General features: G+C 48.0%; 1 protein-coding gene across 1 annotated transcript in view; it reads left to right on the top strand.

The window, feature by feature from the left end:
* LOC309544973 (clustered mitochondria protein homolog) overlaps positions 1 to 12,300 on the top strand; it is a 125,372-nt gene that overhangs the window by 32,287 nt on the left and 80,785 nt on the right. Inside the window, exon 6 of the mRNA XM_082244000.1 lies at positions 4,509 to 4,663. Within this exon, the coding sequence (XP_082100126.1) occupies positions 4,509 to 4,663 (155 nt within the window). The remainder of the gene's footprint in view (positions 1 to 4,508; positions 4,664 to 12,300) is intronic.

The raw sequence follows: 12,300 nt of genomic DNA on the forward strand, positions 1-12,300 counted from the left end.
GGATTACCGCTAAGGCGGTTAAGTAGGGTTCAGCACTCAGGATCACAGATACAATCCTCACATATATATATATATGCTAGAGGATTAACACCTTATAATACTTACACTATGTTTTATGTAACAGACAGTGACCACAAATTAAGGTTGACAGTACTTAAAGAATAACTTCACCATTAATAACTCCTTAGAATACTATGTCTGTACTAGATAATTATCAGAGTGCACTCTGTATACTAACGGGTGCCCACTTTACACTGAATTGCAAAATTCATAAGTAAATTACATTTTTTTTTTATTGGATAGGTTTTATAGCAAAAATTAAAAAATATTGTCAGTTCAAATAACGCAGTGGTTTACCGCAAAATGTGGCCTTTTTTCAGCAGCTTAGTGAATGTCCCCCTCCCTTTTTCTTATGTGGTGGTGCAGTGTTAATTTTGACATCAAATTTTGATTTAGTTTTAGTCCTAGTCTTTTGACTAACATGCCATTTTAGTTTTAGTCGTATTTTAGTCATCTGAATTATTTTAGTTTTAGTCATATTTTAGTTGACTAAAATAGTGTTAATTTAGTTGACAAAATGAACATTATCTTATGGTGGTGATCTTACCACCCCCACTTTGTGAACCTGCTGCTATGGCCGCAAAATATTTATAAAAAGTTAGTTCCGGTTCACAGTTATGCGATGCGGGAACCCTGCAAATCTACTGCGGGTTCCCACATCGCATTCCCAGCACAGGTAGTTCACACTGCCATATGTGAATCGCTGGGGGTGTCAATTCAAAGTTAACGACACCCCCCAGATCAGTTCACATATCGCAATGCCATCTGACATTCGGACATGAATTGGATCGCATAGGTGTGAACCACCATGCGATACGATTCTGGATGAGAGGAGCCGCAGCTATGGAATCCACCCTCAGCCATGGGTTGACAATCAAAAGCAAGGTGAACCTGATCGGGAACTAGTCCTTTAGTTCCCCATCAAGCTGCACCTACCCTACAGCTAAACTCTTCAGCAGTGGCCAGCACGGGAATTCACTGATGCAGAGTTCCACTGACGACAGAGTGCCCAGTATGCCGCCACCAACTAAGACAGATTCATGCACCTGTTCCCAACAGCTGCATGAATCTGTCACAAACACCAACAGTTGAGGAGGTGCAAAATAATTCTAAACATTGTCTACGACACTCTTTATGAACTCCCCCCTCTATTGTATGTTTCCCACTCAGGTGCATATAAATGGACACTTTAGCTTCCTAGCTAAGGCACATCCTACTGCTCCACATGCAGTTCAGCAAGTCAATGTTATGGCAGTTTAGTTTTGGGAGACTTTGCCCAGTAAATTTAAAAGATTTGACAAATTTACTCGGTGTAGTATCCCTGGCTGACTCTACACAGCTTGTCAGCACACACAACAAGAGTCTCCAGTCTTTAACCCTGATGTGGAGCCATACCTTCACATAAAAAAGGCGCTACATTCTCTCAACCAAGCCTTTTGTCACATGAGACTTTGGGCCCGTACACACGATCAAAAAATTGTATGAAAAATACCGATTTTGAAGCAATCGTACGATAATCTGATCGTTGGTACAGAGCTTTCGAGAGCCAATCACGACAGTTCATCGGATATTTTCCGATTGGACAAGCACAAAAATTTTAATCGTATGGTACCAGATCAGATGATTTTTGTTTATCAGTACAGTTGTCATTTCAAAATACAATACAAATACACTACAACACATTACATCACTTCTGAATTTTTATTCTGTCGTACAAGGATTTTCGTAACTTTTTTGATATTAGATTAGCATGCAAAAACAAACAAACACGATCATTCGTCCAATAATCTCATCATGTGTACCAGGCATTATGCTCCTGTCTCTGTCATGCTCACAAAGGGGAAAAAGTGAGTGGAAAATATGCCACAATGTTGCAAAACAAGACATTTAGCTTAAGATAACATTATATGATAAGTAGATTACTCATAACCTTGGACATCAAATACTAGAAGGCTTCCTTTAATGTTTAGATGGACCAAGGTCTTTCTTTCATCAACTTGCCTCTCCATGTAATCCATGTCTTGTATGACTGGCTGATGCTTTTTTCCAAAACAAATAGGATATCAGATGGTGAGCAAGTTGAAAATTGTGCACAAAATGTACCATTGGAGAGCAGTGACATTTATTATATAGCTTATAATATAGCTTGTGCTCAAGGTCCCATGTGACCGTGCCTCGGCCTGTGTCACAACGTTTATCCTGGCCGACAGCCCCCCATTTCGATGGCGAGGTGTTCTGTCTGAAGCAGAGCCTGCCTAGTTCCCTGTATGGTGAGTACTGGCAGGCGGATTATCTCAGTCGGCAGGTGTTGGACCAAGGGGAGTGGTCCCTTCAAAAAGATAACAGAAAGACAAGTAGATGTCCCCTGCGCTCAAATGATGCATGTAGGCCAAAGAGGCATTGGTTATATCGTTAGCATCCAAAGTCTTGCTGCCCTCTCAGGATGATGGGTATCCACACAAACTGAAAGCAAAAAACAAGAGAAGGGCGCACCGACCTACTGCAATACCATAAAATATTTATTGACAAATTTTAAAGACACATCATGCAATCTACTCACAAGAGTACGCTAGGTGCAAGTGAAAAAGAGAGAGTTCTTTCAGCTGTCCAGAGACCACGGGACCGTGATGCTTAATAATGACAGGAAAGCTAACGTGTTTCGAGGGAGAACTCTCCTCCTCAGAGCCATGGCACCTAGCGTACTCTTGTGAGTAGACTGCATGATGTGTTTTTAAAATTTGTCAATAAATATTTTATGGTATTGCACTAGAGTGGTCCCTTCACTCAGACATATTTCATCAGATATGTCACCGATGGGGCACCCCCAAGGTGGATCCGTTGGCGACTCAGGTCAACAGGACATTCAGCGGTTTGTGGCATGGTCATGGGATCCTCTGGCAGATTCCACCGACGCGCTAGGTGGGGCCAGTATCGTCTGATCTACACCTTCCCCCCCCTGTCAAGCTTCTGCTGAGGCTCTTATGTAGGATTACCGCAGAAGGAATTCTGGTCATTCTAGTGGCCCCGGACTGGCCTCGCTGGTCTTGGTACTCCGACCTGGTGTGGGTGGTCGTAGACGTTCTTTGGAGACTGCCTCTCAGGGAAGATCTGTTGTCCCAAGGGCCAATCTTCCATCCTGCTTTACAGTCGCTGGCTTTGACGGCTTGGCTGTTGAAAGCCAGGTGCTGAAGGATAGGTTTGCCTGGGTCGGTGAAGCTGACACTGCTGAAAGATAGGAAGTCTACCTCTACCTCTTACACCACGAAATGTACGCTTTCATAAGTGGAAAGCGTACATTTCGTGGTGTAAGTCGATTGGGTTTCACCCTAGCTCTTTCTCGGTGGCTCAGGTCTTTACCTTTCTTCAACAGGGGGTTGGGCAGAAGTTGGCCTTGAGTACCATCAAGGGCCAGGTCTCAGCCTTGGTGGTCTAATTTCAACAACCCCTGGCCACACACTCCTTGGTGCGTACCTTTATTCAGGGGGTTCGACATTTGACTCCACCAGTGCGGTCTCCTTTACCGCCTTGGGATCTGAACTATTTTGGGAAATACCCTGCTTACAATGTCCTAGAAGGTGGCATTTTTGGTGGGGATCACTTCTGTGCGCAGGGTGTCGGAATTGGCGGTGTTATCTTGTCGCACCCCTTATTTTGGTGGTCCACAAAGATAACACTGACACTGCTTGCAACAAAATTGAGTACCTATAGTAGAGAGGGGGAGGATACCTCCTGAGACTGCCAATAGGTGTAGTCTAGTTCTTTTCCCTGCCTAGTGTCCTCCTGTAGGGGGTAGTAAAACTACTGGTCAAGAATCTTAAGGAGTTGTGTCCGTCAATGCACATCAGAAAAATGGATTTTACAGTAAGTCAAAAATCCCATTTTTACTCTCATTTTAGCATTCAGGGAGTGTCAGTTATCAACTGGAAAAAGGTCAGCGGGGAAAGGGTCAGTGTCTTCTGAAATAAAGGGTTTTACCTTTTTTCTTGCAAGACGCTTTCAAATTTACACTGTGCTGCACATGAACAACTCAATATACATTTTTAGCATGCCTTAATGCTGGGATGAGTGAACTCCTGTGAGCATGTGCTGAAGTTATAGCATCCTTGCCCTCCAATCAAGATGGCTGAAGACCCCGAGTCCAGAAGAAGCTGGAGAGAAGTGTTGGCAACAAAGCTTGAGGACATCTCATCGCTGGAGGGGAGGTGAATATTGAAAGGTTTTGCTCAACTTTAGGAGCAAATTCAGATTCTTACTAATTACTGGTCCTTTGAAGTGTTTGTGGGGATTTTACTTATGATGGAAATGGCATGCAAGATGAGGCAATAAATGATATTATTCAAGGTATAAAGTAAATTCCACCTTATTCTTTTCACTTTCTCACACTCAGTGTTGTAACATCCCATCTTAGTAACCCTGTTTCCTTCAACTATTTTTGTTTTATACTTCAGCCTCCACAGTGTCTTAAATCTTTGATTATGAGTGGCTGGAATCCCCCTCCAGGCAATCGCAGAATGCATGGGGACTTGATGTATTTGACCGTGGTAACGATGGAAGACCATCATATTAATATCACTTCATCCAACAGAGGATTTTACGTCAACCAGTAAGTGCTGCATCACAAGTTCAGCCAGTTCAGTAGCACATTTTTTACAATGATTTAATTGTAAAAAATACCTGGATACCTACAATAAGGTTTTTTTTTTTTTTGACACTGCTAAGCAAACATTACTTTATGCTCTACTGGGCATTAATAAAACAGTAAAGTTAAACGTTAGAAATATTTTCTCACTTGGTCAGGAAACGCTTGCTTACACTTCTCCATACTGATCTGTGTACTTGTATTATATTGTAGCTATATACTGTAGCTTACGTATGCCATAAGCTCTTGCTTCCATCCCGTACTAATAACTACGTTAACAATGAGTCTGAAATCATTATTTTTTCATTTTATCACTGGAGGCAGGCCAAATGCACAACCCTGTAGAAATTGACAATGATCACTCAATCTCATGGCAGGCATATACCATTCTGTTCTTTTTAAAGGTTATATACCAAGATAATATAGGAAGTTTTGCATTTTGTGTACAATATAAGTTGTGTATGTAAAGTAAACCTGTCACGAGGAAAACATGGGGACTCTATTGTTGATCTCCTCTTGAAAATGCTAGTTACCTGTCTAGTTTGCTAACCAATCGGTTTTAAAGGCCTGTGTCGATGGGCTTTGGGTTTGTGTTGATGGCATTAGTCTGACATCAGTATGGGATACTTCTTAGAGATTACAGAATTCGACAGGTGCATTTGACCTGCAGTTGGCCTTCTTCTAAAATGGCATTTGACCTGCTTCTGGCAGACTTTGCATTACCATCGGCTTGTATGGCAATGCAAAATCTTTTTTTAAGCAAATACCCATCAATGCAGGACCTAATTCCAATCAATAAGAAATATGAAAATCAGGAATGTCAGAGGAACAAAGACACTGCCCTTCTGGCAAGATCAAAGTATATTTTTCGGGGGCGTGTCCAAGATGGCGACCGGAGCGGACGTCTAGGAAGGGAGCTCCGCTGACCTGCCTATACTAATCCTGTCTAACTGCTGCCCTGCCGCCCTCTGCCACACCGGAGGGTTCGGGTGCCTTGCCTGCACTGATATGACCAGGGGCAGACCGTCCTCGGCGCCCCGTTCGTCCGCATCGGGCCCTGCTGCTCCTGCCGGCGCCAAGGCCGTGCCTCGTGCACCCGCCAATATGGCTACCCAGACAGAGGATGTGGATCCGGCCGTCCGGGAGCAGGACAACTTCCAAGCTCTCATGCAGGCTATCTCCACCTGTCAGTCCACCCTGACATCAAAGATAGAGACTGTGCAGTTGGACATCGGGTTGATCCGGCGGGACATGGACAAGTTCCGCACCAGGCTCACTGAGGTGGAGCGCAGGGTGGGGGATGCGGAGGATACCCTGAGAGACCATGCGGCTTCCCTGCATACCCTCCGTGTAAAGGTAAAGGCTTTGGAGTTTCGGGCAGAGGATTCTGAAAATCGTAATCGCCGCAATAACTTGAGGATCCTGGGCCTCCCGGAGGGGGCTGAAGACCCTAATCCTGCTGACTTTGCGGAGCGCCTTCTCCGTGACCTGCTCCCGCAGGCCGCATTCTCTCCGTACTTTGCGGTGGAACGGGCGCATCGGATGCCCGCTCGCAGGGGGCCACCTGGGGCACCCCCGCGCACCTTTATCCTTCGGCTGCTGAACTTTCGGGACCGAGATACGGTGTTGAGGGAGAGTAGGAAACAGGACGCTCTGCGGTTGGAAGGGGCCAGGTTGATGATCTTCCCAGATTTTTCCGTGGAGACGCAAAAACTGCGCAAATCCTTTGACCACGTCAAGCTGGCCCTGCGGCAAAGAGGGCTCAAGTACAGTATGCTGTTCCCGGCCAGGCTTCGGGTGCAGGATGGTGAATCCCTTCGCTTCTTCACTTCCCCGGAGGAGGCCTCCACCTGGCTGGAATCTTTGCCCCGTCGCTAACTTGTGGAACACCTGTGAGGACTCTTCAGGTACTGGCCCGGATGGGTCTGGGATGTTGTGTGTATACTACTCCTGCCTTGCTGCTGTGAGTCCTGAGGCCTGCATGGACTTTCTCAGGTGGACTGTTTTTCATTTCCCCCCTGTCTTCTCTCAATTTTATAGTGACTGCGCTTCCCATGGACCTGTGTTCCCCCCTGTTAATATCTATGGCCCACCTGTTTATCCCTCGGTTTATATGGCCACGGACTCGGTTACTAACTTCTCTTCTTCTCCCCTGAGTTGAACTGCTGCTGGGACGGTCATCTCCCCCTGGATGGATAACCTCCTTTTATTTTTTCCTTGGTCGGGTGCCCTCAGTTCAGTCTCTGCAGAGGGCGGGTATATCCCTCCTTTTTTCTTTTTCACTTTTTTACTTTTCTTATATAGGCAGCGTGCTCGGCGCTCCTAGTATGTTTGACTGTTTCTGCCAGGCGCCCTGTTGGTATAGTGTCCCCCATTTGACACTAGTCATGTTTGGTTTGGGGTCTCAGGCTCACCCACGTTTTTGGGGTGCTGCGGGGTGGGGGGAGGGGGGTTGGGGTGTGTTGGGGAAGTTTCTGTTATGGGATGTATTTAAATGCCTTATGTTTCATTTGCCACCAAGGTCTATCTATGTTTCTCTGTGCACTTATATGTTTTGCTGGTCTGTGCTCCATATGTGTGGGGCCGGGTTGACTTCTCTAGTGTGTAACCTGGATCTATTGGGGGGGATTGTCTCTGCTGGACAGTCTCCCCTAGTCTCTGTTCTCCTCCTGATGCTATGGCCCCCCTGAGGTTGGTCACGTGGAATGTGCGGGGCTTGAACTCTAAGTTTAAGCGTTCTCTGGTGTTCTCTTTTTTGCAGAAACACCACCCGCACATTTGTATTCTCCAGGAGACCCACCTCACGGGCGCCCGGGTGTTGGCCTTGAAGAGGTCATGGGTGGGGGCGTATTATCACTCTACATTCTCCTCCTACTCCCGCGGTGTTAGTGTTCTTGTACACCGCTCCCTCCAATTTGTGCTCCTGGATCTCCACTTAGACCAGGACGGTAGATATGTTATCTTGCATGCCTTGTGCGATCGGCTAGAACTGGTGATTGTTGGGTTGTATGTTCCTCCGCCTGCTGATCTTGGCTTGCTGCGTAGAATCCAGGGCTTGGTGGCTCAGTACCCTACTCCAAATTTCATTTTTGCTGGTGACTTTAATGCGCCTCCTAACCCCTCCCTAGATAAGCTTCGCCCTGACCCGATGACTGACTCTGGTCTGGCCCGCTGGGCGGAGGCGCTTGGTCTGCAGGATGTCTGGCGCTGGAAACACCCTTCTCAGCGCCAATATACGTGCCACTCGGCCACCCATGCCACGTTTTCACGTATTGATCTGATATATGTCAGTTCGTCCTTGCTGCCCAGGGTGTCGGGGACCTCCATCCTTCCTCGGGGCATTTCTGACCATGCCCCGGTGTTGGTGGACCTCTCTACGGACTCGGAGGTGGGTCAGGGATTGTGGCGACTATCTCGGTTCTGGGTGACGGATCAGAGGATTGTGCCGATACTGTCCTCCGAACTTGGTGAGTTCTGGCACCATAATGAGGGCACTGCGACCCCAGCTATGGTGTGGGACGCCTTCAAGGCTTATGCTAGAGGTAGATACCAATATAATATTTCTAAAGTACGGGGTGAATCTCGAGTACAGTTGTCTGTAGCTGAGGCCAAGGCTGCGTCTTTGGAGGCAGACTATCTGTCCACACTGGACAGGGGCACGTACTCTGACATGCAGTCCGCATATCGGGAGGTGGCACTGATTCGTGCTGAGTCGTGTCGACGCTTTTTACTTTCCCAATCCCAGCGGGTGTTTGAGCAGGGGGAACGGTCTGGTAGGCTGTTGGCCTGGCTGGCGTCGGAGAGATCGGGGGGGGCTAGCATTGCCAATATCAGGGCGGAGGACGGGACGTTGCTCTCGGACCCGACGTTGATCTCGCAGAGGTTTGAGGAATATTATTCCTCCCTCTATACCACTAGGGCGGCCTATCCGCCTGAGGACCTGTCGGCCTATCTGGATGAGATTGACTTTCCCTCTCTCCCCCCTGCTGAGACTTTGCGGCTCGACGCTCCCATCTCCCTGCGTGAGGTTAAGTCAGCGATCAAATCCCTGCAGGCTGGGAAGACTCCTGGCCCTGATGGCCTCCCCTCTGAGTTTTACAAAACTAACTTGGATATTATTGCTTCCTCCTTTCATGGGACGCTCTGTGCGGCCCTGGAGGCGGGCTCCCTGCCGCCCTCTATGTCGGAGGCTGTTGTTGTTGTCCTGCCTAAGCCCGGTAAGGATCCTGAATTATGTTCCTCCGATAGGCCCATCTCACTGCTGAATGTGGATGCTAAACTCTTGACTAAAGTTCTGGCCAACCGCCTTAACTCTGTGATTCTCAGCTTGGTCCACGGGGATCAGACTGGATTTATGCCGGGTAAGGGCACGGACATTAACATTCGCCGCTTGCATACCAACATAGCGTGTGCGGAGTCGAGTGGCTCACGGGGTGCGGTAGCATCGCTAGATGCAGAAAAAGCTTTCGACTCCGTGGAATGGGACTATCTGTGGCAGGTGTTGTCTAGATTTGGCTTCGGGCCCCGGTTCATTGCGTGGATCCGCTTACTATATGCGGCCCCGGTGGCTCGAATCCATACTAATGGCCTTTTGTCCTCCCCGTTTCGGCTGGGACGGGGTACGCGTCAGTGCTGCCCGCTGTCCCCCGGTCTTTTCGCCCTCGCGATAGAACCCTTGGCGATTAGATTTCGCATGACAGATGAAGTGGGGGGCCTGCGGGTGGGACAGGTAGTTGAACGCATCTCATTGTATGCGGATGATACACTACTCTATCTGAATGACACCTCGGACTCTCTTGCCGCGGCCTTGTCCATTATTGATAGGCATGGGGTGTTCTCGGGGGTTCGGATAAATTGGTCTAAGTCTAGTGTACTGCCCCTCACGGCTGCTACTCCCCCTCCCCCGCCGGACATACCATTGCAGTGGGTTGACCAGTTTAGATACCTCGGAGTCACAGTGCGCACGGATCTATCGCGTTACCTTGTGGATAATTTGGAACCTGTATTCCAGCAATTGGTGAACAAATGTCAGGTGTGGCGGACGCTGCCCTTAACACCGGTCGGCCGCGTGAATTTGATAAAGATGGTTTTTCTCCCTAAGTTCCTCTATATTTTTAGAAATACCCCGATTCCTGTCCCAGCGTCATTTTTTCGCCGATTGGATGGTACCCTCTCCTCCTTTATTTGGGCGGGGGCGGTGCCCCGCATAGCTAGGTGGAAGCTCCAGCTACCACTTTCCTCGGGGGGTCTAGCGTTGCCCTGCTTTAAGAAGTACTATTGGGCGGCAGTTTTGGTTACGGTGAGGTGGTGGTTTGCCCAACCTCGCTCTAATCCGGCTGTCACCCTCGAGGCTGCCATTTTGGGCTCCTACGCAGCCCTCTCGAACTTGGTTTACAGGGGTAGGAGGGCGGCTGCTCAGGCGACGCCGTCGATGTGTACGGTGGTACGGGTGTGGGAGCAGATGCTGGTGGCCGCGGGGGAGGAGGGGAGGGTCTCACCCCATACTCCCCTGTGGGGAAACCCGAACTTGTCTCACCTCCGGTCTATCCCGAAACCTAGTGTCTGGGCGGGACATGGGGTGATAAAAATACAACATATCATGCCGACGGGCACGTTGCTCTCCTTTCCAGAACTGCGAGAGAAATTTGGCCTTCCGTCCCGCATGTTGTTCCGGTACTTGCAGTTGAGACATGCGGTGCAGGCGCAATTCCCGAGGGCAGTCGATGTTACTCCGAATCAGGTGGAACGCTTCTTGACCACGCGTAATGCAGACAGGATTTTGTCGTCGGTCTATCTTCGCCTCACCTGCGGCCAATCAGATGGAGATTCCTCCCTGTTTGATTGCTGGCGTCGGGATGTTCCTGCACTTACTGAAGAGGACTGGGAAACGGGGATTAGGCAGTACTTGCCCACGATGATCTCGGCTAGGGATAGGTTTATCCAGCTTAAATTTCTGCACAGGGCTTACTATACTCCTCAGCGCCTGGCCCGGATCTACCCTGGGCACTCTGAGTTGTGCTATAAGTGTCAGCAGGCGGTTGGAACTTTCTTCCATGTGGTGTGGGACTGTCCCGAGGTTCAGGAGTACTGGAGGGAGGTGGTGGAAGTGATGAGTACGGTGGTGGGGTTTCGGGTCCCCCTTGACCCTAGGATACTTCTTCTGGGACTGGGTGGTTTGGTAACTCAGGCTAAATATATGAAACTGTTGTTGTTTTACTTGTCGTTTTATGCCAGGAAAACCTTACTGCAACATTGGAGGGGGTCGGCTCTTCCGACGGTCGCCCATTGGCGGGCGTTGGTGGACTCGGCCCTTCCACTTTATAAACTGACCTACATGGGCCGTCAGTGCCCGCAGAAATTTGGAAGGATCTGGGACAAGTGGCTGGGGACGCGGTCTGTCCGCCTTTAGCTTTGGTGGGATGGGGCTTGGTGGCGGGGGTGTTGATCTGTCCCTTCATGCCCCTGGGTGTTGCTTTGGTTCTGATTCCCTGGGGGGCTGGGGGGGTGGGGCACGGATGTGGTGTCCCCTCCCTTGGTCCCCTGGCCCCGCGCCTCCTTCTCCCGCGGGGCCCCTGACTATATCTGGATCTGGGACTTACATAGTGTTGTGTCTCCTGTATTGTGTGTGTCTATCACTTCGGGTTACTGCTGTGGGTTGACTGTTTTGTGTACCTTACCTGTATTTGTGCATGGATTATTGTTTTATGCTACAAGTATCTCCTTTTTGTTTGGATAATATACCTTGTTGGCTGCACTTCTGTATTGTTGCACTGAATTTCTAATAAACTTTTCTGTTAAAAAAAAAAAAAAGTATATTTTTCACTTGCTGGGAATATTTTTAGCTTGAAAAACAAATGCATCCGCATCATTAAGGCTTATTTGCCTGAAAAGCGATCTTTGGTGGATAGATTTTTAAGGTGCTGGACAGACAGCTGGGAGGTAGTGTGTCGCCTCCTTGTGTCCTGTTTTAATCCTTGAAAGCCCAAACCTGTTGCACCTACTCACTCATCGCTTTTGCTTGAGCCGTGAAGCAAAGCATTCCATCACTACTGTTCCAGCTGCTGTGTTGGGTTATAGGTGTTGGTCAGTAAGTAGTAAAACTGCAGCTAAACCACTAATTTTTTCCACCTCCAGCACACAAGTTTAAACTAGGCCTTAAGGACTGGTAATCTTCAGTATATTATATTTTTATTTTTTGGTTTAGATACATTTTAAAGCAGAACTTAAAGTGGAGTTCCACTCAAAAGTGGAACTTCCGCTTTAAGTGGTCCTGATCCCCTGACATGCCATTTTTTGGGGGGGGGCAGGTACCTAGATTTGACAGGTACCCGCTCCTACTTACGCTCGGGCCTCCTAGGCGGCTCAGGTGGAAGTTCTCCTCTAAATAATACAATAGAAGGGCTCTTGCGCTAAAATTCACACAATGTGTAAGTAAGATAACCAAATTACAAATAAGTACATATGCCGCAGCTTAAAATCACAAAATCAATATAAAAAAGTGAAAAATATATTCCCACAAGCTGCGCAAAAACACCTTTAAAGTGCTCGAATAAATAAATAAAATATATACTAAATACAGTATTCCAACAAATACTGACAAT

Source organism: Pelophylax lessonae (assembly GCF_965119305.1).
Source record: "Pelophylax lessonae genome assembly, chromosome: 1".
NCBI lineage: Eukaryota > Metazoa > Chordata > Amphibia > Anura > Ranidae > Pelophylax > Pelophylax lessonae.